Consider the following 27,123-nt stretch of genomic DNA (forward strand, 5'->3'; position numbering starts at 1 on the left):
CTCAGAAGTGACTGGGTACATGACAGGTTTGCCAGAGCCAGTGGAGCATTTCCCCCAAAGCAAGATCCTTTTAACTTTACAACAGTCAGTTGATGTCCTACACAAGATGGCCACTTTGGGCTTTAAATTCTACCATGTAAAACAAAATTTTCAAAAAGTGCAGTCAGAATTAGGGCCCTGACCTGGCTGAACTTCTGGGTTAAGATGGGACGGGAGATTTTTCCTTTTGTTGCTGCTTCATCCAGAATTACTGCTGGAGGAAGTAGCCAGCCCTTCTTACCTTGCCTTCCTTGCCAAGATTTGCTTCTGCCCACTCCCAGGCCTTCTAGCTGCTGAAGAACAGCTTTGCATTGTTTCCACTAGCCATTGATCCTGGATGGCCTCTCTAGGCAGACTTTTTGGAGGTCTAAACATGCTTCTCTTTTTCCCCAAAAGGGCATCAAAGCACTAGGGCATCAGACGTCTGATAGGCCTTGTCTCAGGGGAAGTTGAGGTAGCCTCCTAAACATCCGTGAGAATCGGGCCTCCTGCAAGAGATGCTTCCCTCAGCCTCCTCTCATTAGTTAAGACTAGAATGGACCCTTTCAAAAAATTGTGTGTGTGGGGGGTGTTTCTGAAAAATCTTCAGACACATCTGTTTTCTCACCCCCCCCCCCACCCCATTTCCTTTCAATTAACCCTCTGCAGAGAGGTAGAAGGTTTCTTTGGGCTGTGCCAACCTCTTTTAGCATTGTGGTGACTGAGATATGATAAGGAATTAGTTTACTTGAGATTTCTCCTCCCTCTTTCCTGGCTTCTATTTATGAGTGTACAGCAAGGCTTTTTAAAAAAAAAAACAAAAAACACACCCCAAACACATCTTTTTTTACAGTGACTTGCCTCCTGAATACTTTAGTCTAGGGTATGTTAATATTTGGGTCTTGTGTTCTGTCTCCTATACAAGGCCCTTTAGCAGAACCCGGGAAGCAGTGCAGTGCTATTATGCTGAACAACAAAATAAAACAAAATTTCACAAAGGGTGGTTATCTGTCTGAATAAATTTTAAAACACTCAGCCCTCGAGTTGCTGTGAAATTTGTGGTCTTCTCAAAACAGTTGCTCAATGAGGGAAGTGGAGTCTTCCGTATTGTGTAAGTGAGGAAGTTAGTCTTATTCCAGAGATTTTTGAAAGGTATATCCTACTGCAAATTGTAGTTGATAAGCAATAAATAGTGTATGTGTATGGAGAAACAGATTTGTTTACTCTTATATACATGTATTTGTAATGCAGACTTTGCCTAAATCGCATATACAAAAAAGCTCATGTAGAACCTGCATAGGATGGTGTGCAGTCATGGCGACTGTGCACAACAGTGATGAATAATGCATGAAATGGTGTTTTCTTGCGTACTGTTGTAAACGGGCATGTAGATTATGTACAATTACTTTACTCAGTTTTAGATTTAGGGTGGGATATTCAGAACTGCTCAGTGTTGGTCTAATTCTGTTGCACTCAGTGGTAAAATGGTCATTGTGTACTATCAGAGCAGAGTTACATCGGCACTAAGCGCTTACAAAAATCCCTCTCTTGAACCTTTGTTTTAAAGATGGCAACTAAAATTGAGCACTAGAATATTGCTGCTTCTATTTTTTTTTTTTATTTAGTAGCTTAGTTACAAGAGTAGGAGTGTTGCTGTTGACAACAGGAGCGCTTTGTATGGAGATCTGCAAACCTTTCCGTAGTGGAGCATGTGAACTAGAAGCTAATAGGGCCAGCGCATGACGTCTTCTGTGCTAGAAGCCAATAGCACCCCTTTGTGACCCCTACTTTTATGTTCACAGGGTTGTAGGTTAATACGTCTTAATGCAATTCAAAACAAGAAATGAAGTATTTGTGGGGAATTTTTCATAGTGAGACCAATTTCTACTACATCTTAAGAAAAGAGGGCCAGGGAAATCATTTTGGCTTCATATCCTGGCTATTCACAGCTCTGTGAAATAGTTAAGACAGACAATTAGTAACCAGCTGTGGCCTGCTGTCTGATGTGCATCATAACCAGACAGAATCCCATGCATATTAGAGGGGCTCCATATGAGGGTATGGGCCTGTTTGTGCCAATGAGATAGCAGAATTGGGGCATATTTGGACAAAGCCGCTTTCAAAGCTCAGAGGGCCCAGTTTATCTCTGCCAGATATACCATGACTTGTAATATGCTTTTCGTTGAGGGTGGTGGCATAGATCTCTTTTTGTTGTATACATTTCAAATTGCAGCATAACATTTAAGTTTCAAATGACTTGCAAAGTCCCATCCCAACTTTATTTTGGTAGAAATGGGGCACGCCCTTTTTTATTACAAGTGCAAGATGAAATTCTGCTTTTATTTATTTTGATGAAAAGAGAATGAGTCTCATGTTGACGAATTGAGTAAAACCTCCATGATAGTCCTGCATTTCTCAAAGTCCTCACTCTAGCTCTGTGTATTTGATGCTTCCTGTCAAATATCAGGCCTCAGAAGACTTTTTTTTTTAAGCAATGAGTGCACAGAAGACTTGCTTTTTGTACTTTGTTGGGAGTGATTGAATGTTTGAGAGCTGTGTGATTAATAGTCGGTTTAGAATGTGAAGATGTTACTATGCCTTGTATTGCCTCAGTACCTGTTTCTATTGATTTCTGCTATATTGCTCTTGTAGTATGTTTGGCCATCCTGTTTTGCTTATTTCATTCAGCTGCATATCGGAAGTCTTCACGGTTAGTTCTTCTTACAATAGCTACACAATTTTGATGTTTAGCAGTGGGTGGGGCATACTTGTCAGTATCCAGTAACCAGAAATTCATAGGTCACATCTTCATCTGAGTAATGACAGAGGTGAAGTAAATCAAATCTTGGGAATTGTGGTGACCTAGATTACCTGGTTCACTGGGAACATACTAGACTAGACCCAAAAGTCTGAAGACTTAATGGGTTGCTTTAAAAATAATTTGTTAGATGAGAGCAGAACGTCTCTCTGTACATAATACAAGCTGCTTTGAGTAAATGCAGATTAAAATAGTTATAAATAGCATTGCTATATGCATCAATACATGTAAAAGTTTAATAGATCAGAAATGAGTGAAGAAGGGATTTACAAGAAGGAAGATAGCAGAGAAGAACAGAACAGAAACTACCAATCAAGAGAAACGATGCCAGTAGGAAGTAAGCTTAAGGTCAAGTAGGGAGAAGGCATTAAAACCATGGTATGAGGGGAAAAATCTGACTAGTGTTACAGACCAAATAAATCCAGCTAGAGAAGCAGACTTGGAATGGAGGTAGAAGTAAATGCATGTTGTTTTGACTCTTTTTGGTTTAATTTTACTGGCTTGCATTAGATATGTTTAGCACTTCATAGCTTTGTGTTGAGCTCAGAGTTGTGGTTTTTCTATTATATATGCCTACATGTAAAGCCACTCTTGAAAAAAGAACAGCTTTTATTCTTCTTGCTCAAAAGAAACTAAAACTCACAACTTTTTTTGTGTGTCTTTTGCAGATATTTTTCTTGGGTCATAATTTTCAGTGCTTACATGAAGGGATCATGGGTGGAAATGGTATCATTAATGAAAGATTAAGATCCACAAAGGGATCAGATTTGCAAGTTTTACGTTTAATTCCTACATACGGCATAAATGGGCCTTGATATGCTACACTTGGATATTTACACTCCTAGAAAGGAATAAATGGGTTGGGAGTACAGGATGTGTCTTATCCTGTAAACACAGGGTGAACAAATATTGATTCAAATTCATACAAGGGGAGTTACTCTAATAGGTGCTTTCTGCCCCACACTTTTGGTTTTGTCTAAACACAAGAAATGGAGAGACTTACATTTTTAGTTGTACTATATTTAATCTTTGAACATGCTTTGCTGTTACTTTCCAGTATTTATTATCATTGCATGTAAAATAATAAACACATCATATGAATTTATTTTTGTGCAATTTATGCAAGTATTCTATTGTACTGAGTTCTGTTCTCTTCTCGATTTTTCAGATTGGTACAAGGGATACCTAGTAAGACACAAAGGGTTCGAGGTAAGGTTGTACTTTACATGCTTTGTAAGATTTTATGCTAAAAAGAAACAATTTTGCTTCTTGGTGTTAGTTTATTTCAGAGCTCTCAAAGAATCAAATCCTGATCAGTTAGCTCAACCATCTCATTCTGTTTTAGTTCAGTGGGACTCTACAAGGTTGGTAAGGTGAAAAGGATTTGACCTGAAACTTCTTCTTAAATATGAAGAGAAGAGAGGATTGTGCAAAACAGATCTAAGAGAAAAGAACTGCTGTGCTTCCAGGTCAAAAGCGCTGATGAAAATATGACCTGAAATACTTGATTAAAGTAAATTTATTGCAAAATTATAAAATATTGTAAGTGCTTTATCATTTGTTCCAAACATTCCAAAACCCAGATTCAATATAAACTCCTATCAAGCTTCAAGTTATTGGTTAGGTATGACAGTGCAAGCCTTAAACTGTGATTGTTTTGGTGGCTTGCACATGTTTCTCAATGTGGATGCTTCAGAGTTAATCTGAGCTCCTCTGGGAGGTACTGTATTATAAACAGTTGGCTTGTAGTTACTGTGTTAACTTCAACTTTCATTGTGTTGTGAATTCAAACATATCCTTGCAGGAAGTCATAACTGAAATGTGTTAACTTGTCATTTGACCTACTCAAGAACCTGAGTTCAGTAAAAGATACCTAGAGGTTTACTTGATTGTATTGAATTTGTCAAAGAGATGGACAAGTTTATTTGGGGGTTTGAGTGGAGGATAACACAGATTTTTTTTTTTTAATAAGTCCTCTATTCAGATAAAACACCGTGCAGACTACTAGGGAGCAGTAGTCAATATTGCAAGAGAGATACAATATTTGTAAATGTGATCAGCACTGCCTGCAGATGTACAAAAGTTTTAGAAAAGAGCTATCACAGAAAATGAATATATCCAAGAAGGACATTCCTAGTGTCAGTAAAGAGATGTTTGGGTCATTTAATATAAATGCCTAACCAAAATCCATGGAGGACCTTCTTAACAGGGTCTAATTCTTGTCCTATTTTCACTGCTCTGAATAGCCTGATCATCATGTTCTTAACAAGTTTCAAAACTACAGTCCCTAGGAGGGGCATGTTTCAGACACTGAAAACTAATTATGCTGTTAATACTTTCTGTGGATCCAAGTGCACACTAAAATGGCAAAAGCTATTATAAAGGAAATGCATAATCTTGTTAGTCTGGGGAAAGGGGATAAAAATCCTGTATAGCCACTTGCAGGAGGATGCTTGAGGACCAGGGGATACTTTTAAAAAGTATGGAAGACACCTTAGCCCACCTCCCCTGAACAGATTGATCCATGGATATAAGATTCAGCATTGAGCCTGCAGTTTCAGTCAATAGGCCATCTTGATTGGGTGTTACTATGAAGTAAGTGTTTAGTTTATCATCTGTTACTCTCCTTCATCTACTAGTTAAGTTTTTTAGTATTTGTCTTTGCTTCCCAATGCACCCACTTTTGGTCTAAATCTCACTTCATGTATCCTGAGTATGCAGCTGGTTTAGCACACTTCCTTGTGACTTCTGGTCAAGGTAGTCTGTGGGCAATAATTTTAGCTATTCTCAGGCAGGGGGATCCATCACCTACAATGAAATCAAACTTGAGCAGCATATATCTCTACCCTTGTTTCTTCAAATTTGCTGAGAACATTTTGCCCTGTGTGCAGATTAGTATATGTGAATGACTTAAACGTGTCTGCTGCTTGGCTCCACCAGAACTGGAACAGATTTGCATCTTTACCATCTATTTACTTACGGCTCTGTGATCTGTTTACATGGACATAATTACAACTTTAATGTTCTTAGATTAAGCATCTTTTAAATTGTTTTACAAATACCTAAAGAGAGAATCTTAAGCTGAGAAATGAATTACGCAGTTGGCGGGTGAGATCCAAGTTAAAGGTATTATATAAAACTTACCAGAGTCCTATAGGTTTGATTTTCTTTTATTAAAGTTCTTGTGGTGTCATGTTTTAAGCAAGTGAGTATCATAGACTCTAAGGTCAGCAGGGACCATTGTGATCATCTCGTCTGACCTCCTGCACATCGCAGGCCACAGAACCTCACCCACTCACTCCTGTAATAGACCCCCTACCCTCTGGCTGAGTCACTGAAGTCCTGTGTCAGTTATGGTATCAGTGCAAATGCTGTTTTCTTTATAAATATGTAGGATCTATTTATTCACATTCCTCGTGGTACTAAGCACTAAAAATAATGATGCTAATAGATGTGTAGGGCACCTGACTCCCCTGGTTCCATTACTAGCTGTTGCAGGTACCATGGCAGGCCCTCCAATGCTCAGGTATTGTATCAAGAGCAGGAGGTGATGCCTGCTGGGGCAATAGCAGCACCTCAGCAGAATCTTCATGAAGAGAATAGGCTGCTATCTGCATCTGTGTTGTCTGGATCAAGGTGAGGAAGCAGAGTTACTCTTCTTTCTCCCCATCCCCACACCCCCCTGACGTTTGAGCTGCTCCCTTTTTGAAGCTTCTCCTGCCCCAGGAGTTGCTGTTGCCATTAGTCCTTCACTCTGATAATGATTTAACAGATTAAAGTGAACCTGAAAATCCTGCTTTTAAAACATAGACCAGAACTAGCCACTTACTCATCCTTACCCTTTTTGAAATTCGGGTCAGTGAAAATTTTCATCCAGCTGCACTTGGACTATTTGCCTAAAATATTCTGAATTCAGCAAGGAATGTTTCTTAAACAGTTTGCGAGGTTTGTTTGCTCTCTCCATTCTTTGTACCCAAACAGACTCTCTTGTGTTGAGCATTAAACCCCAAAGGAATTGTATATGGCTGTCTTTTTCTTCCAAATGTTGTATAACTAATTCACCAAAATGTGCATATTAAAATGAATATTCATTAAGTTGGGGGGATATTGAACAGTATATTACACACTGCCACAGACTTGCTATCTGACGTGGGGGCAGTTTGTCATAAGATATGTGTAGAGGTGCCTAACTGAGCTTGCATGAGCAAACTTAATGCTAGCACTTCCTTATATTTGAAACTGAGACCTCAACTTTCTTTAATGTAGATTTTTGTATGTAACCTGCTTTGTAAATTCAGAAACCTGCACAGTTAAGTGCGCTGGAGACTCCTCTATGTAGTATCATGAGAGCTTCCCAATGAAACAAAAGGACCAAGAAACACTGATGAATGTATTCATCCTCCACCACCTTCAAAAAAGAGGTTCACTATCAGGACATATCCTGCAGAAAAGGCACCAGATGAGGTTCCATTACTTGATGTGTGTAGTACGAAAATCAGGCAGGTAACAACTTCAATTTCCAGCTTGAGCCAATCACTGGGCAAGAGAGCTGTGATATAGAAAGCCAGCACATCGTCTGTGACTGACACCTCAAATATAGCCAAATATGTTCCAGAGGTTTAAAACATTTTTAGTACATCTCCAAGATGAAATCTAGAGCGAGAGCCATTTGAAATTAAAGGGTGTTCCCAGGAAAGTCTGAAAGGCTTAACCTCTGGAATATATTAGGCTACATTTGATGTCAGTCACAGATGTTGTGCTGGTTGTAATCCCTTTAAAGTCCAAAGAAATCCTAGCTCTGTTACCATATCTGGGCATATCAGCAGCTTTGCTTCCTCGAAAGACCAAACTGAGAGAGTCAAAGGTTCCTTGAGGATATGTATCACATGAACTAACCTTGCCTGCTCAGCAGTTGTCTGCAGAGGTCAATTAGCGATAAGAAAATCAAATCTGTTATTTGAGGAAAAATCCCTTGCTACAGCATGTGCCTGGCATCTTGCTAGGCATTGCTGATATCTTGGTTGTTTGTGGGCACATCTGGTTGTGGGTGTAGAAGACATATGGTCAGATTAAATGGCTTCCTTTATCCACAAAGTGTAAGGAAGGGAAGCTCTTTCGGTTTCGTTCAAGAAACTCTTCACACCCCTCACAGCCTTAGCCCCACGCTGTGAGCTCGACATTTTGTAGGGTGGTAGGGATGGGCTACTTGTCACAAAAGCCATTTATTGGGCAGAGGTGATTGGGTCCACTAGGTCATTGTCTTCCCTTCAGACTGTTGCTCCTTCACTTAAATGGAAGTGCCAATTATATACTCTACCAGTTCTTTCGGCTGTTTCCCTCAGCCCACTAACATTATTGATCTTGTCCAGATTATGTTTATAGATGAATTTTAAATACTGAAGGGATCATTGTGGTGGTCTAGTTTGACTGCTTGTATAACGTGAGCTACAGGACTTGACTGAACTAGAGCATATTTTATAGAATAAATCCAATCCTGATGTTCATAGGAATAGAGAACCCTCTCCTATTTATCAACATCCTTCCAGAATTGTGGACTCTAGATCTGAACATGTGATTCCAGTAGCAGTTGCACCAGTGCCAAATACAGAGATAATATAGCCTTCCTACTCAAGATGTCTGTGTTCATACATCCAAGGATCACATTAGCTCTTCTGTGGCCACAGCATTGCTCCGGGAGCTTGTGTTGAGCTGATTATCCACCATGACAGCCAAGACTTTTTTAAAATCCAGTGTGTCCCAGGATAAAGAGTCTTGTGAGGATGGCCTATTTTCTTTGTTCCTAGGGTATGACTTTTTACATCTGTTGGTCTTAAAATGCATGTTGCTGGACCCTTGCTTACCAAGCAATTCAGATTACTCTGTGTCAGTGACTGGTCATTATTTACCACTCTGCCAATCTTTGTCACCTGCAACCTTTATCGATAATTTGCTTTTTCTTCCAGATCACTGATGAAAAGGTTAAATAGTATAGGACCAAACGCAACCCCTTCAGGATCCCTCCCCAAAACACACCAGCTTGATAATGATTCCCCTTTTAAGAAAGGCTATGCTGGGTAAGACCAATGGTCCATCTAGCCCAGTATCCAGTCTCTCATAGTGGCCGGTACCAGATCCTCCAGAGGGAATGAACAGAAGAGTGGAATTCTGAGTGATCCATCTCTTGTCATCTAGTCCCAACTTCCAGTAGCTGGAAGTTTAGGTACACCCGGAGCATGGTATTGTGTCCCTGACCACCTTGGTTTACAATTAGAAAAATGAACATAACACACAGAGTGGATTGAACACTGGCTAACTGATCGGTCTCAAAATGTATCATTCTAGTTGAATCAAAATTTTGTACAGTACCAAGTCAATTGACTTCCGTAAATCTAAGAGTTCACTTCAGCACTATTACCTTATCAACCAAACTTGTAATCTCTTAAAAATATCTGGTTGTAACCAAACAATATTTATCAAAGTTCACAGTTCACATAAATAATTACTTGTTTACTTCCCGAAAGCCTTGTGAGCCTCTTGGGCAGGAGGGGTGACTACAGATACTTACTTAGTGTCTTGCAGTAGGAAGTCTTTGTGGCACAGTACGAATTGCACACAACTGCCTTAAGGAGAAGCAGAATTGATGTGTAAAGGGAAAATGTCCATTTATAGTACATCACCATCGTTGGAGGACTTCAAGACACATTTATGGTCTGATTTCTATGGTTAATAAAAAAGGGAAATCACTATGTTAATAGCATGGTTTAGTGTTTTGGAATAACTTGAATTTATTGTTTTAAGAAACATTGGAGTAGAATGACAAATGTGTGTTGTTTTTGGTTTTGTTTCCAATAGGGAATATTTCCTAAGTCTTTTATCCGCATCAAAGAAGTTACTGTTGAAAAGAAAAGGTATTTCATTGTCATTGTTGCGTATGGTTAACTGATGTTAATGAATTTTATACTGCATCTATCTAAAATGAAAGTAGATATCTACTTGTAACATGACTCTTCAGTTTATACTGGGCTTTTATTAGTTGGGAAGTGGGAATGGAATAACTGAATTGTGAACACACTTGCAATCCCATTAAAAAGGAATAAAAATGTCTGGTTTGTTTTAACTATACAAGCTAAGGAGACCGAGAATGTAGGTATTAAGTCACTTTGCCTTCCTAATGGAAGGATCATCACTGTCTAAGAAATAAGTTCTAGGACATTAAGTGACAAATACTTCACAGTTGGTTTGTTAGGTTTTAGTCATGTTAATTTGTCACTTTTCCCCTTCTGCTTAGAAATACAGAGAACATCGTACCTGCTGAAATTCCATTGGTGCAAGAAGTTACCACTACACTATGGGAATGGGGCAGCATTTGGAAACAACTCTATGTGGTGAGGGGAAGTTTTTGCCTGACTAAAATTAGATGGCAGATTGGCAAGAAAAATGCTTGGGATCCAGGGATGCTACATTTGCATGTTAAATAGGTTTATTTATATGTATCAAGCTGTCATTGTAATTCCCTTTGTTTTATTTCTGGAGTACAAGGCGGGATTTGAGAGAAGATTTAATTAAGAAGTGATTTCTTCATCTGAGTATTTGGATCAATACAGTGTTCTCCAGTAGTATTAAAATAAAAGATATGGCTTATAATTGTTGTTTAGAAGTAGTCAAACTTCATACTATTAGCTAATTAGTCTCCTGTGTCTGGCTCATTTTGCATAACATATTTGGCCTATGCAGTATTTGGCCTGCGCTTCAAGGAGGAGGAAGCAAGGAGAACTGATCAGGAAACTTGCAATAGACTTTTTTTGTCTGAAAATGGTAAATTCTCAAAACTGACACTTGTTTGTTTGTTGGGAAGGTTTCTCTGAGCCAGGATAGAGCTTTTTGCAGACATGGGGGGGATCAGATGGGTAAAGACCAGAATAGGCAATTTGTTAGGACACTCACTTTCGATGTGTGGACCTTGATTCAAGACTCTCTTCCGAATATCATCCAGATATTGGTCTGACCAGTGCAGGATACAGATGTAATATCACCTTTCTTATTCCAGTTCTCTAGCTGGGGCTTTCTTCTCCTGCACAATGAGTACCCTTTAAATAACACTGTAAAATGCACAAAACAAAACTACTCCTAACGGCCACCAAATCACACAATTACCACCCCTGGGCTTTGAACCCTTAGCAATGTAGAGGTTAAACTATTTTGAATTGAATGCCTAGTACACAAAATGAAGGACAATGTAGGAAGCTGAAATGAAACCAAGCCCTCAACGGTGAACATTTTGTGTTTCAGACAAACAAAAAAGAGCGGTTCCAGCAGATGCAATCTATGATGTATGACCTAATGGAGTGGAGGTCACAGCTTCTATCGGGAACACTGCCTAAAGATGAACTGAAAGAACTCAAACAGAAAGTCACGTCCAAAATTGACTATGGCAACAAGTAAATGTTTTCCTTGCGCTAAACTAGTACTGGGAACAACTACTTTATTTGCAGACATGTCACTGCTATAGAGTTGGGGGCAAATTTTCCCTGCTTCTGTGTCCCTACCTGGTGAATATTGGGTGCCTACCCATCCTTTTTATCAGACCACTCTCCAACAATCCCTGCTGCAGCAGCAGACTCCATGGTCCCTTGCAGTCATGGTTATCCTTTCTTGAACAGGGCCATCCAGAATTTTCAGCTGCTCCCCTGTTTGGAATCAAACTTTTCAGGATGCATGATCTCTGTTGCTTACGCAGACACATAGGCATATTGGAAGGATCAGTTCTAGGTTGGGCAGTTGTCACTCATATTCATATCCACTTAATATATTCAATCTGAACATCTTCACACATGCCTCACAAACAAAGGCAAGCTCCAGTCCCATACAAGATACCTGGTGGTTGTAATACCATGCTGCCCCCTGAACAAGGTTGCTGAAATATGATGGTCATGGGTAAAGTATAAGAACCTGAAGTGAACAAAATCCTGACGAAGGTGATGAGAGGGGAAAAAATGAATTTTGAAGTTTCCAGGCCAAGCACGTTGAGATTGAGTCCGTTTGGGAACCTGGTAACACAAATGAAACATTTGTGGGTTTGATGGTAGCTTCACTAATACTTTGATTGCTTCTCATTGATTCAGAGCCACCACAGCATAGCTCAACTGGCAAGCCCAGAGCAATACAGGGCAGAGCTGAGTGGTGTTGCCTTGCCTGAGATGCGAGTGAGCTTTGCAAACCAGTTTCCACTATTGGGTGACAGACTTTTTTTGCCTCTGTCGATTACTTGTACCTTTGAACTGTTGCAAATGGCTCTGGTAGTGGCAGTTCCAGGGTCTGTGTGTGACTGAACATTATGGGCTCTCTGTGGCCTGCATTTACTGTAACTTACGCAGCTGACATTAGGTGCCAGGGAAATGTGTACCTAGCCTACAGTGATTGTACCCACAGAATCAGGGATTAAATTGCCCTCTGGTTCAGATGGGGGAAAGCTATTTTTTGTAGGGAAAGAGGTGGTTTTGCTCAAGGTAGCTTGTTTTCATTTACGGAGTGAGACCCCGTTCTGATTCAGACACTGCTGGTTACCACTGGACCACGTTTCTCCTGAGTCTACCCAGGAGCTTACATGGGTGTCGCTTTTAATATAAACATATTCAGCCGTTTTCCACTTAGGTCTGAACATGTTAGTTTGGGGATAGTACATGGAGCTGGATCATCTGAGATACAATGTAGCATAACAAAGGTTTCAAATTAATGAATAATGGACTTAATGATCCCTTAAGACAAATTGTGCATTCACAAGGCTTGAGTAAACAACACAAAAGTACAAAGCATGAGTAATTAATGTCTGAATCAGACATTTTCACAAATGTATCTCACGAGCTCTGATTTAATTCAGAGGAAATGTTTTTTTCAATTGATATTTCAGTTGCTTTTGTCAAAGTAGATGGTGGTGTTTTATGTTGACATTAACAGAATTATTAACTGGAGCTCTTAAAACCCTGCCCCCACTCCAGCTTCAAATCCTCTACCATCTGTAGACTCAACGGAAACATGATGCAGGTGCAGAGAGAATATTTTCTTCTTTTCATTCTGTTTAGCTGGTTCAATTCAATGACTTGTTCATTCAAAGTTAAGAAACCAACTGGAAGTTGAAAAAGCAGGAAAGCTTGTTTTCTTCTTACAATATATGAATAAATACTAGGTGTGAGAGGATGACATCTAACACTTTTAAAATATTGAAGGACATGGTGACCAGACACTGAGTTCAATTCATTAACTAAAGATGATAATTCCTTTGTATAATCATTTTTAAATGAAAAACATGTTTAAGAAAAAAAATACTAATCTATCTAGCACTCTTATGATAGTTTTACTTAACATTTTAAAATGTTTTTTACATTTTAATTGAATTTGCATTTCCATCCAAATAAGCTTAACATAAATCACAGGGAAGAAATTAAATCATGTAGTAAATAAGAAATACACCATTCACCATTGTTTAACATAATCAAAACGTAAAAAAAAGCATCTGAATAAAATAAGGTAAGCTATACAATTGCCTAAATAAATGTGTATCGATATAGTGCGTTGTCCTGGTTAGCAAAAAGAAGCATCAAATGTAGTGTAAAGACTGTCGTTAGTCACAAATAATGTTTCAATGATTCCCAACTAATGAGAATCAACGTTTCCTTTGGAAAATAACTAAAAAGTACAAGTGCAGAAGCTGATTAAAATCAATAATTTAAATCAAGGTTCCCTGCTTGCTGATTGAAATCACAATGACAATTGTAGGTTTCAGAGTAACAGCTGTGTTAGTCTGTATTCGCAAAAAGAAAAGGAATACTTGTGGCACCTTAGAGACTAACCAATTTATTTGAGCATAAGCTTTCGGTAACTACAGAGCTCACAAAAGCTTATGCTCAAATAAATTGGTTAGTCTCTAAGGTGCCACAAGTACTCCTTTTCTTTTTGCGAATGACAATTGGTAATTTAACATTTTGAATTTAAATCTGTCAGCCCTGGGGGAGGCTCAGGTGTTGGGGGTGGAGGGTGCCCGTCTGAGAGGGGGGAGTGATGAATTGCTGTGGGCACAAAAGAGGAGTGAGGAGGTGCTAGGGGCAGAATGGGTCACTGGGGGTTGCTGGGGTGCGAGAAAAATAGTGCTGGGGCACAGACTGTGTTTGTTCCAAAGAAAGCAGGGCTCTAAGAACAAGATAGAACCTGGAAGGGGGCAGATTTCTATATATGGAAGACACACCCTATGGTGAGAGTGTGGAGTCTTGAGAGAGTGCCTCCCCTTTTCTCTACTCAGGGTCTCAATCTTGGTGGAGGGGAGAATCAGTGGGTAAGGGATCTGGAGAGGAGGAGAGTTCCAAGACAATGGTGAAAGAACCAAGGAGAATGGAGAGGGTGGGAAATGTTTGGCAGAGGAATCGAATTTGGCAGAAAGGGTTGAAGCCAAATGGAGCACACTGAGAGGGTAGAACAGAGTGACATGAAATAGGAGGGGACAGACAGAGATACTTCATCACTCTACTGGGGAAGGCTTATACCCTAATAAGGAAGAAGAGGCAAAGTCTTCATGAAGTCAACTCGTGGTCTGGCTATTGCTCAATTTTATTTTACACGATAGGCATTTGGATGCTGTAAGGATAGGTGGCAGTATAAAACCCTAATATGGGTATGTAAAGGGAAAACCAAAGCTTGAAAAAAACTGTGAGGAAAGATGTTTAGGTTTTTTTTCCTTACTTTTGTTGAAGATACTGAGCATCATCAGATGTATTACTTAAATTATGTATGTTCTCCTTGTTTTATTAAACTGAACTGACTGCTTCAACATTCCAAGCAGCTTATTATGAATCCCATTTCAAAAACTGTCAGTTGAATGTAATTTGTTCGAGAAGAGAATAATCCCATTTTATGGAGTGATTTTTTTTCAATCTCCACAGGATACTTGAGCTAGATTTAATAGTTAGAGATGAAGATGGAAATATCTTGGATCCAGATAAAACCAGCGTCATTAGCCTATTTCATGCACATGAAGAAGCTACTAATAAAATTACAGAGCGAATTAAAGAAGAAATGGTATGAACAATTTGCCAAAATTGGCCTTTCCTTTCAGAAAATGTTAATTCAGTTTACAGGGTGTTACCTGTTTGTTTAAACTTGACTTTTCTCCCAGTAAAACCAATGGAAGTTTTGCCACCAATTTAAAGGAGCAGTTTCTGATCCCTAGTTGATAAATTATGGAACATGTCACCTCAGCTGTAAATATTTACTTTGTTTTACCAGACTTTGTCAAAATTTGCCTAACAGTGACTTCAGCAAGTTTCTCTGTGCATTGAATAAGATGAAAAAGGGCAACTGTTGATCTAACCCAACAACTGAAGAATAGACATGAGTGTTAATGACTGGCACTGGATTAAATACCTGGGCAAAGATGTCAAATCTCAATGCCTAAAATAAGATTCTTAAATGAATGGCTAGCCTCTGATGTGGTTTGACTTCCACAACTGATAGTTTGTAGAATTAGAGCAGAAGAACATAAGAATGGCCTACTGGGTCAAACCAAAGGTCCATCTAGCCCTGTATCCCACCTTCTGACAGTGGCCAGTGCCAGCTGCCCCAGAGGGAATGAACAGAACAGGTAATCATCAAGTAATCCATCCCCTGTCACCCATTCCCAGCTTCTGGCAAACAGAGGCTAGGGACACCATCCCTGCCCATCCTGGCTAATAGCCATTGATCGACCTATCCTCTATGAATTTATCTCGTTCTTTTTTGAAGCCGGTTATAGTCTTGGCCTTCACAACATCCTCTGGCAAGGAGTTCCACAGGTTGACTGTGTGTTGTGTGGAAAAAATATTTCCTTCTGTTTGTTTTAAACCTGCTGCCTATTAATTTCATTTGGTGGGCCCGAGTTCTTGTGTTAGGAGGAGGAGTAAATAACACTTCCTTATTTACTTTCTCCACACCAGTCATGATTTTATAGACCTCTATCATATTCCTCCTTCGTCCCTTTTCCAAGGTGAAAAGTCCCACTCGTCTTCATACGGCAGTCATTCCAAACCCCTAATACTGTGTTGCCCTTTTCTGAGCCTTTTCCAATTCAAATATATCTTTTTTTGAGATGGGGTGATCACATCTGCATACAGTATTCAAGATGTGGGCGTACCATGGATTTATATAGAGGCAATATGATATTTTCTGTCTTATTATCTATCCCTTTTTAAATTATTCTCAACATTCTGTTCGCTTTTTTGACTGCCATGCACGTTGAGTGGATGTTTTCAGAGAACTATCCACAATGACTCTAAGATATCTTTCTTGAGTGGTAACCGCTAATTTAGACTCCGTCATTTTATATGTATAGTTTGGAATGTGTTTTCCAGTTGCTGCTCCTATTGAATTTTGGCCACTTACCTGGGACTTAGGAGCTTTATTTAGATACCAAGTCTTGAAAATACTGGCCATGGGATATAAGCTGCTGCCAGTTAGTTGGTCTGACTCTGCCAAAAGGTTGAATGCGTATGAGAGAGGAAGTGGGTAAACTTAACAACTCTTGGCATGCTTGCTGATGATGTCAGGGTCTACATGATCAGAGCACACACATAATCTGCAGTCACATTTTAAAACATGGCTCACATGATTACACTTCATTGTCTTTATAAATATTAAATTTATCCCAAGAACTATCAAGTGACATAAGGTTTGGTCTTTTTTTTTCTTATTGATCACAATGTAAATCAAATGAGGCATATGTTAAAGAAGAACAAAATGTTTGAGTGAATTATGAAATCTCCAAATCATGACTACCATGAATAATGCATCGTAAATCAATATTTAACACCACATTCCTTGTTGTCAGTCAGAAGCTCAGTTGAATAAACAGTGCTTCCCAAATGTGGAAAGGTCATCACTAAGCAATACAAGACAGATTAAAGCCCTGCTAACCTGAGTCACTTCTAGAGAATTGTATTGTATTCTTTCTTTAAACATGTAGTGCAAGGTGCAATCACTGATTAAAACATCAGAGGGTCTCATATATACTTACTTTAAGGACAGTCCAGGAACAGATTCACCGCTCATCACCTTGTTCATACAGGCTGTGTATGTGAGTGAACATCTTATGCACCGTCCAGCATTTTAGGAATGTATGGAGCAGTGGTTAGGTGCTAGGAAAGACTGTAAAGTGTGATAAATGTTTTAGGCTAAATTCTACCCCACTATGTTCCTTAAATTGAGAGCAGAACTGGGCCATTTTCAGACAAACCTTGAGTATGGAGCAGAAAGTGCAGGTCTTGCTGGCATTCAAATTAGTTTGGTCAAATTAATAATTTTCCTCTTTCTGTGTGTAGTCAAAAGATCAACCGGACTATGGAACATACTCCCGAATCTCCTCATCCCCCACGTACAGCCTTTACGTCTTTGTAAGAAATTTTGTATGCCGAATAGGAGAAGATGCAGAACTCTTCATGTCATTATATGATCCCCAGAAACACACAGTTATAAGGTAGGCTATATTATTTTCCTCGGGAGAATAAATAGTAAAGTGAGTTGCTCAAACTGGAGAGGGAGTGTAATGTCCAATGTACACACAAAGGGGAAAACTGTAAAAGAAAGTTTTAGAAGGAAAAACCACATGCACTGCTGGAATCTAGTGATGCTAGGCTGGAGTATTGTGTAATAGCAAACAACTAAACTATATTGAGAGCAAATGGACCAGATGGTCTTGGCTTGAGTGTGCTCTGAAATCTTAAGTGACTGCTGATATTGCTTCAGAGCTGACTGATTTCCACATTGTGTAGGATTTCTTGAGCAAAGATTAATGAAATGTTAAGTCAGTTTTAGAGTTTGTTCAGTCTTCGTTTGGAATAACTACTTGCAGTCGATGTAGCAAGTGAGGCATCAAATGTTGTGAGTTCAGTATGATTGGTCTAAGTCCAGCCTTAACCACTCAATCAAAACAGTAACGCATTTGGGCAGAAGCTGAGCTGTTTGTTCAAATGTGTACAAAAATAAAAGTCAAGGTCACTGTTATCGCTGGTAGGCAGACAACCTTGAGGCAGCTACAGAGATTCAGTAGATGGACAGTTTGCTGCTGTGAAAAATGTTTCTTTGCCTCATTGCCAAAACAGAAGCTTTTGCAACAGGCAATGGAGAATACAAACATCTGACCATCAACAGCTAAAATGTGTTTAATTATGAGAGTTTCCATCACCTTGACTACCAATGCCTAGGTGATAAGTATGGAAGAAATTCTATTGATGGGAAAAGCAGGGGATTATGTTTATATGTAGGACCATATAGGAGAATCAAATAATACTGGATTTTAGGATCAGGACTGGAGCGACAGAACACTTACATAAGACGTACACACATGCTCCCTTTCTATTGAGCAATTCTTATATTTGGGTTATAAATTAATCTGACAAGTTCTCAGATTTGAAGATTGCTGTACTGGATTCATTCTTTGACGAATTGTCTGTTTTTTGGGAAAAAGTTTGACAAAACTAGCAATGTGCTGTAAACTTGCATAAGGAGACTTTTTTTCTCTTTTCCGAATGGGAAGACAGCAAACAATGGGTAAAATTTAAAAGGGGCAAATCCCTAAATGCTGGGTGCAGGGGAACCCAGTAGAGTTCCAGCTCTTTGCCCTTGAGATCTTGGCCTTTTGTGGCTTTGTAGCAGTGCATATCCTACTACCTTCTTCAATCAGTTACTCTGGGCAAGGCCTTCTGCTGCTACAAAGAAGGTGGGAGAGTGGTGGTTGTTGGTAACGGGATAGCACCTATAGGCCCTACTGTGCTAGGTGCTGTACACACATGTAATAAAGAAGACAGCCTCTAATGCCAAGGAGCTCACTGACCAGGCACATGAAGGCAACAGGAGGTGAAAAACAAACAAATGGGGTCCAAGAGGAGAAAAAAGAAGTACTGAAACTATTATTTTAAGTATAATAAACTGCGCTAATAGGACACACACTCTTTAGTCACTGTTCAGAAATTAGTAGGTATTGAAACCAGGTAAATTCAAGGATGTACAGAAGGAGAACAATGTAGTAGCATTGCCATTTTTTCATTTGGGAGTTGTTCACATGCATAGGGATGGGGGTTCCACGACCACCACTCCCAAAAGGAGGAGGAAGGTGGTGGTGGTTGGACTCCCTCCAAAGGGGGACTTGGTCATGTGTCTGCTGTCCTGACTGGGAAAGCCAAGAAGTGTGCTGCTTGCCAGGAGCTAGGATTCACGATGTGACGGAGAGACTACCAAGACTCCTCAAGCCCTCGGATCGCTACCCCTTCCTGCCTGTCCATGTGGGCACCAATGATACTGCCAAGAATGACTAAGCGGATCACTGCAGACTACGTAGCTCTGGAAAGAAGGATAAAGGAGCTTGAGGTGCAAGTGGTGGTCTTGTCTATCCTCTCTGTGGAAGGAAAAGGCCTGGGTAGAGACTGTCGAATCATGGAAGTCAATGAATAGTTACGCAGGTGGTGGTGAAGAGAAGGCTTTGGATTCTTTGATCATGGACTGGTTTCCAAGAAGGAGGATTGCTAGGCATAGACGGGCTCCACCTAACAAAGACAGTGAAGAGCATCTTCGCAAGTAGGCTGGCTAAACTAGTGAGGAGGGCTTTAAACTAGATTCACTGGGGAAAGGAGACCAAAGCCCTGAGGTAAGTGGGGAAGTGGGATACCAGGAGGAAGCATGAGCAGGAGAGCACAAGAGGGGAGGACTCCTGCCTCATACTAAGAAAACTCGCTGATCATCCTGCAAAAAGCCTGGGAAACCAGCAGGGAGAACTGGAAGTCCTGACACAGTCAAGGAATTACGATGTGGTTGGAATAACAGAGACTTGGTGGGATAACTCGCATGACTGGAGTACTGTCATGAATGGATATGAACTGTTCAGGAAGGACAGGCAGGGCAGAAAAGGTGGGGGAGTTGCATTGTATGTAAGAGAGTAGTGTGACTGCTCAGAGCTCCGGTATGAAACTGCAGAAAAACCTGAGTCTCTGGATTAAGTTTAGAAGCATGAGCAACAAGGGTGATGTCGTGGTGGGAATCTGCTATAGACCACCAGACCAGGGGGATGAGGTGGACGAGGCTTTCTTCCGGCAACTCGCAGGAGTTACTAGATCACAGGCCGTGGTTCTTGCAGCCTCCCAATATCTGCTGGGAGAGCAATACAGCAGTGCATAGACAATCCAGGAAGTTTTTGGAAAGTGTAGGGGACATTTTCATGGTGCAAGTGCTGGAAGAACCAACTAGAGGCAGAGCTCTTAACCTGCTGCTCACAAACTGGGAAGAATTAGTAGGGGAAGCAAAAGTGGATAAGAACCTGGGAGGCAGTGACCATGAGCTGGTTGAGTTCAGGATCCTGACACAAGGAAGAAAGGAGAGCAGCAGAATATGGACCCTGGACATCAGAAAAGCAGCTTTTGACTCCCTCATGGAACTGATGGTCAGGATCCCCTGGGAGAATAACATGAAGGGGAAAGAAGTCCAGGAGAGCTGGCTGTATTTTAAAGAATCCTTATTGAGGTTGCAGGAACAAACCTTCCTGATGTGTAGAAAGAATAGTAAATATGGCAGGCGACTAGCTTGGCTTAACAGTGAAATCCTTGCTGATCTTAAACACAAAAAAGAAGCTTACAAGAAGTGGAAGATTGGACAAATGACCAAATCACATACAAGGTCAGCTCCCAGACTATGGCAGTGGGCAGCACAGTATGAGGAGGAGGTGACCAGCTCTCTGTGGAGAAAAGAAGTGGTTTAGGACTAAAGTAACTCACTTAGTCGTCCCGGTTAATGTTGTTTCGTCGTTGCTGATCAGTTAGGGAATATGCTCATTTAAAGTTGTGCAATGCTCCCTTATAATGGTTGCTTGACGGCTGCCTGCTTTGTCCACTACTTGCAGGAAGAGCAGCCGGTTGCAGCTAGTTGATGGGGGCTAGGAACCAGCGTGGACTGGCAGCCCCTAATCAGTTCCACGCTCCCCTAAGTTCCCTGTGCAGCAGCCACCCAGCAGGCTACCAATTACCAGCAGATCAGCTGTCCCTCCCTGCACTGCCATGTGCTGCTCCTGCCCTCTGCCTTAGAGCTGCTCCTGGGAGCCTCCTGCTTGCTGTGTGGGGGAAGGGGGCTAATGTCAGGGTGTCCCCCTCCCCACTGCCCCTGCCCCAGCTTATCCCTTCTCCATACAGAGCAGGGTGGGGACAGGGCAGGGCTCAGGATGGAGCCCACAGCTGCTGTTTCAACTTCCTGATCTTTTTAAAGGCAATGTACTTAGTTGGGTCAGCATACTTAAAGGGGCAATGCACATCTCTCTCTCTCTCTTCTCCCCCCCCCCCCGAACACACACATGGTGTGTGTCTCTGTCTGCCATGCTGTCTCCCCTCCCTCCATTCGTGCTGCCTTGTCATGTGTGAGGCTACATTAACAACAATGGGTTAACCCTTGAGGCTCAGCCGAGTGCTAGTTCATCATTTAGCAGTAAGGCATTCCCTGGGAAATATCCCACCCTCCTCCACCCTTTGACTTCACCACCTCAACTTCACAATCACCATTGCTGTGTATAGTATTCAACTGTTTTTTTAAAACTTCTACTGTGTGTGTATATATGTGTGTGTATGTATATAATTTTTTGTGTGGTGACCTTTTTTTTCCCTGGAACCTATTCCCCCTTATTTACATTAATTGTTATGGGAAAGTAACATTGTTTTGCTTAAAGTTGCATTTTTCAAGAATATAACTACAACATTAATCGAGAAGTTACTGTATTTAGAAAAGCTGGATCCTGCACTTAGGATGGAAGAATCCCATGCACTGCTACAGACTAGGGACTGAGCGGCTAGGCAGCAGTTCTGCAGAAAAGGACCTGGGGATTACAGTGGATGAGAAGCTGGATACGAGTCAACCTTGTGCTCTTGTTGCCAAGAAGGCTACCCACATTTTGGGCTGTATAAGTGGGGCATTGCCAGCAGGGACATGATCATTCCCCTCTATTCGGCATTGGCGAGGCCTCATCTGGAGTACTGTGTCCAGTTTTGGGCCCCACACTACAAGAAGGATGTGGATAAATTGGAAAGCATCCAGCAGAGGGCAACAAAAAGGATTAGGGGGCTGGAGCACATGACTTATGAGGAGAAGCTGATGGAACTGAGATTATTTAGTCTGCGGAAGAAAAGAATGGGGGGGGGGGTTGATAACTGCTTTCAACTACCTGAAAGGGGGTTCAAAAGAGGATAGATCTAGTCTGTTCTCAGTGGTACCAGATGACAGAATGAGGAGTAATAGTCTCAAGTTGCAGTGGGGGAGGTTTAGGTTGGATATTAGGAAAAACTTTTTCACTAGGAGGGTGGTGAAGCACTGGAATGGGTTACCTAGGGAGGTGGTGGAATCTCCTCCTTTAGAGGTTTTTACAGTCAGGCTTGACCACTTCTCTTGGTAGTTCATTCCGAGGGGTAATTTGAGGTGGTTTAAAAAAAAAAAGTAATCATAATTACATAAATACTTTGTTGAGGTGGACTTACTCCATGGAAGATGAAGTTCATTTCTTTGTTTTGGCTTTCAAATGAGTGGTGCTTTCCCTTGGATATTTCCATCTGCGCTTATACAATCTTGGGAGGTTGGTGGATGTACTGTGATGGATTGGGCTTCTAATTGTTTTTCATTCATGCATTGTTGCAAGAAGTGAGAGATACTGGTTACTTTTCGGCACATGTGCAGGAGCCGGACTTGTAAACATAAACCTACAACATATTTTGACAAATGATTAAGTCTTCTGTGTTTTAAGCCTATACATTCAAATAGTCAAAAACAAAATATTAAAAATTGATGATAATGGGGCTGATGATGTTTCATATTTACTCAGATACAATAGAAATGGAATTTTTTTTGCTTAGCGTTTTAAAATGATTTTGGATCCCTGTTTTTGGGCACAAAAATGGCAACACAATATTTTCTTTGGGATGTGTACTTAGGAAAAAACGTTCAGTGACTGGAACAATGCGAAGAGTGAGGGAAATCGTCAAATCATGCATAATGAATCTAAAGATGTGGTACTGTATGGTATTCTCTTATGTGTTTTGTATTAAGCAGTACTACAGTACTTAATGACACATGGTGAAGAATTTTGTTAAATGACATTAACAAATTATTTCTTTCTCTCTTTAAACAGTGAGAATTACTTGGTGAGATGGGGGAGTAAAGGTTTTCCAAAGGAGATTGATATGCTCAACAATCTGAAAGTGGTGTTCACTGTGAGTAAACATTTTTCATATTTGACTAGATTTTGAATTTGCAAATAGGATTCTCATTTCTGATGATCACTCCCAGAATTTTTTGTGTTTTGGGGGAAGGCTTGAATGACCTCAGAAAGGAAGTTCAGTCTGAGTAATTAAATGGAGAGGAGCATTTGCAAACTAACTTTGTTTGGATCTCAGTTTGCCTCCTACTATGTCATGTTTGATTAACCGGTCTTACTACTTAAATGATTTTCACTTCAAGTCCAATTAAGTTGGCTCATTACAAGTAATAATTTTAAGATGGAGGATATTTGTGCACTCTGCTTATGGTTATATGAGCAAAAGGGTATATGAATGACCTAGTAGGACAGACAGAAATTATTTAGATGAAGCTGTTTGACATTTATTCATGTCTCTGATTTGTCAAATTATTTGGCAAAAGTTAATGTTCATACCATTACTGATGCAAATATCAAAATCTAGTAGAATTTCAGTACTAAACCTGTAGACAGATGTTGTATAATAAGCAGGGGGATGTAGATATCAATCAGGCATTCATATTGCAGAACAGTAACCAGTGATTCATGACATAAATATGTAAAGAGATGAAGACATCACTAAATCAGTGTCACTGAATAATAATGAAAAAATTATCTAACCAACATAGTGACTTAGTTTCCCCAATCAAATGAACCTGAGGAACCTTGGAAGAGCCTTCATATTTGGAAATTCTCCTTACACGGTTAATGGGAACTTACTAAAAATGATAAACAACCATGCATATATTCGTAAATTATTTTCAGTGTAATGTTAAGGGTGTAAACTACATAATGTCCGTAAATACTCAGAGGTGAAAAAAAGTGGTGGATGATATAGTTGTGGTAGGAGAGAATTTCTGAAAATTTTTTTCTTTTAGAACCAGATAATTTTGAGGCTCTATAATGTGTCTTCCAAGTGTGTCTCTAGTCTACTGAAAGAGCTGCTACTCAAACCCTAATTCTCAGCATCATAACTTGAAGCTGGACTTAAATGTTTTGCTGAGTTAAACTGGGTTAAGTACACATGATTAACTTTAGTGGGGCTTAATGTGCTTAAAGTGATGTTGAAAGTCATATTGAAGCCACAAGCGGAGAATATTATCGCTGAAGAACAAGCTGGCTTTCATGCTGAAGAAGCACCACAGAACAGATTTTCAACTTTCATGTTCTATGTGAGAAGTACTTACAACACCAGCAAGACATCTACCATGTCTTTATTAACTTCAAGATGGCGTTTGACAGAGTATGGCATGAAGCTCTCTGGGCAACCATGAAGTACAGTGTTGGTTGTAAGCTTATTCCAACCATTAAACAACTGTATTCCAAGGCCAGCAGTGCAGTTCTCATCAATGGCACAACAGGAAAGTGGTTTTGCATCTGATGAACTGGGTTTTAGCCCACGAAATCTTATGCCCAAATAAATTTCTTAGTCTCTAAGGTGCCACAAGGACTCCTCGTTGTTTTTGCTGATACAGACTAACATGGCTACCGCTCTGAAACATATCACTGTCAGTCGACAAGAGCTGGAGACAGTGAAACAGTTAAAGTATTTCACTGATGAAAGATCAAAGGCAGAAACTCTGGCAAGAACTGCGCAAACAGCAGCAGCAGTGGCAAAGCTAAAGCCATTTCGGAGAAATAAGAACTTCCAAACTGAAACTTCTGTATGCATGCAAGATGTGGACCCTTAAGGCAAAACTTGAATGGAAAATACAGATAGGAGAGAAGATACTTCCGTAAAATCCTGGGCATCTCCTACTTAAACCACATCACTAATGAAGAGGTCCGCAACATCATCACCCAATGTACTGGGTCATATGAAGACCTCCTGATGACAGTGAACAAGCGCAAGCTGAAGTGGTATGGTCATGTAACAAGATTATCTGGCCTATCCAAGATCATCCTCCAAGGGACAGTACAGGAAAAAAGAGGTGGACAGAAGAAGAGATGGATTGACAACATAAAAGAATGGACACGAATGGACGTTGCAGAGACTCAAGCACTGACACACAATTGTCAGGGGTGGAGACAATTGGTTGCTCATCAATGATGGTACCCCAACAACCAATGCGGTTATGGGAGTGATGATGAATGTGCTTAAAAGCTTAGTTGAACCAGAGCAAAATCTTCCTTCTCATATACATTTAAATCTTTGTACTACACCCCTACTTAATCTATGATAGCCTCTCTGACTGATGCCTTTAGCCCTGTCTACAATAAAGAGTATCTTTTAGATTCAGGAGCTTTTGCAGCACTAGCTCTTGGGTGAGTAGATTGCCAACGCCCTCACCATTTTATTTAGAATCACTGGTGTTAGCAATGCTGGACATTGCTGAAAAAATATATGGATATCTTTTGTCTCGTCTCATTCTCAGGTCTGTGCATTATTTGGAAAAGTCTCCAATTTCATGTATAACAGGGGCCTGATCCAAAGCTCACTGAAGTTGAGGGAAACCTGAATACCCTTTTTGTCCTTTCTTTGAAACTCATTTTAACATACCGTTTCCCACAGAATGTGAAATATCTCCTCCTCTTTCCTCACATGCACTGTTGCCCTGTGCAGCGTTTTCCTGAGAATGAGATGGTATCACCATGTATAAGAGCTTTGTGTTGGAAGTGTGTTGGGCACTGTGATGGTGCGATATAAATAAATGCCTGAATGCCCTATTTGTGAGATGAAGTTGCATAAGCCAAATCAAGTACAAGTATTGAGATGGTTAAGCTAAATTAAGCAGAAATATTTATCTTGAGTTAATTTGAAAGTGTACCATGAAATATAAATAAATATGGTGCACAACATGGATGAGTATATGTTGCTGTACTTCAGCATTTTGTGACTTACTTTAATTACACAGCCTTAACATTACATACATTGGTGTTTTTTAATTTCAAGAAGAGGGAAGGGGAAGAAAAGAAATTTGCCCTTTTCTGATATTTTAAATGTTCCCTGTTAGATTTCGAATTTGGCTTCTCATGAAGGTTAGTTGACTGGGAGAAGGGTCAGAGTTCAGACTTAATTAACTGATCACAGATGGGGGCATGGTGAGTTCTGACGAACTTCTGCTAATGTAAGCTAGAGGGCAGCCTTCTGCAGGCTGGGTTAAAAAGGCAGAAGCACATCAGTTTACTTGAAGGCTGATGTATTATTTCCACTGAATACATCCGATGAAGTGAGCTGTAGCTCACGAAAGCTTATGCTCAACTAAATTTGTTAGTCTCTAAGGTGCCACAAGTACTCCTTTTCTTTTTGCGAATACAGACTAACACGGCTGCTACTCTGAAACCTATTGCTAAGGCTGCGAGTTTGTCACAGAAGTCACAGATGCCGTGACTTTCTGTGACTTCCGCAGCTGGCTCTGAGCAGTCAGCCTCAGCCGCTGGAGCAGGGGCCAGCTATTGGCACCCTAGGGTCCCCCAGAGCAGCAGCACCTCAGGACCCCAGGAGCAGCTAAGTTTTAGTAGGGGTATTTATAATAAAAGCCATTGATGGGTCACAGGATGTGAATTTTTGTTTACTAAAAATACCCTGCTAAAACTTAGCCTTACTAGTTGACAACAGAAAAAGTTAGACACAGAATTAAACTATTTCAATGCAAGAAATTTCTAGGGAGCAGAAAGAATGGCCAAGATCTCCTAAAATTATGGGACCTGTAGCTTTTCCATTCTTGTAGTGTTCTCCTTGTTTCTGATGCTAAGGCCATGATTTGACTGCAATAAAATGACATATTATTGCTCATGCAAATAATCCCTGATTTATGGAAGCCCAGTCCACCCCTGAGCTTTCTAGACTAGAAAGTTCTGACGATTAGTGTGATGTCATAAAGGGAGCTGGCCTTTTTGGGAAGGCGGAAAACTTTGCAGACAACACTGACTGTGCTTAATGATTTTATTTTCAGTTGGGCATACATTCCCAACTCCCGTCCCAATTTTTTTCCCCAAACTTGCCTTGGATGTACTTCTAAATTGGAACTGGTTACATGTGGAGTTTCCATCCAGTGATTGGTAAATTGGGGTG

General features: G+C 40.3%; 1 protein-coding gene across 2 annotated transcripts in view; it reads left to right on the plus strand.

Moving 5' to 3' along the window:
- The window catches only part of DOCK2 (dedicator of cytokinesis 2), a 488,728-nt gene that overhangs the window by 38,828 nt on the left and 422,777 nt on the right, over window positions 1-27,123 (plus strand). For both annotated transcript variants that reach the window (XM_048861500.2, XM_075131370.1), the window contains exons 3-9: window positions 4,005-4,045; window positions 9,689-9,744; window positions 10,125-10,221; window positions 11,126-11,274; window positions 14,767-14,902; window positions 17,176-17,330; window positions 23,004-23,085. In XM_048861500.2, coding sequence (XP_048717457.1) covers window positions 4,005-4,045; window positions 9,689-9,744; window positions 10,125-10,221; window positions 11,126-11,274; window positions 14,767-14,902; window positions 17,176-17,330; window positions 23,004-23,085 — 716 coding nt within the window. The remainder of the gene's footprint in view (window positions 1-4,004; window positions 4,046-9,688; window positions 9,745-10,124; window positions 10,222-11,125; window positions 11,275-14,766; window positions 14,903-17,175; window positions 17,331-23,003; window positions 23,086-27,123) is intronic.

Source organism: Caretta caretta, chromosome 8 (assembly GCF_965140235.1).
Source record: "Caretta caretta isolate rCarCar2 chromosome 8, rCarCar1.hap1, whole genome shotgun sequence".
In the NCBI taxonomy this organism is placed as follows: Eukaryota; Metazoa; Chordata; order Testudines; family Cheloniidae; genus Caretta; species Caretta caretta.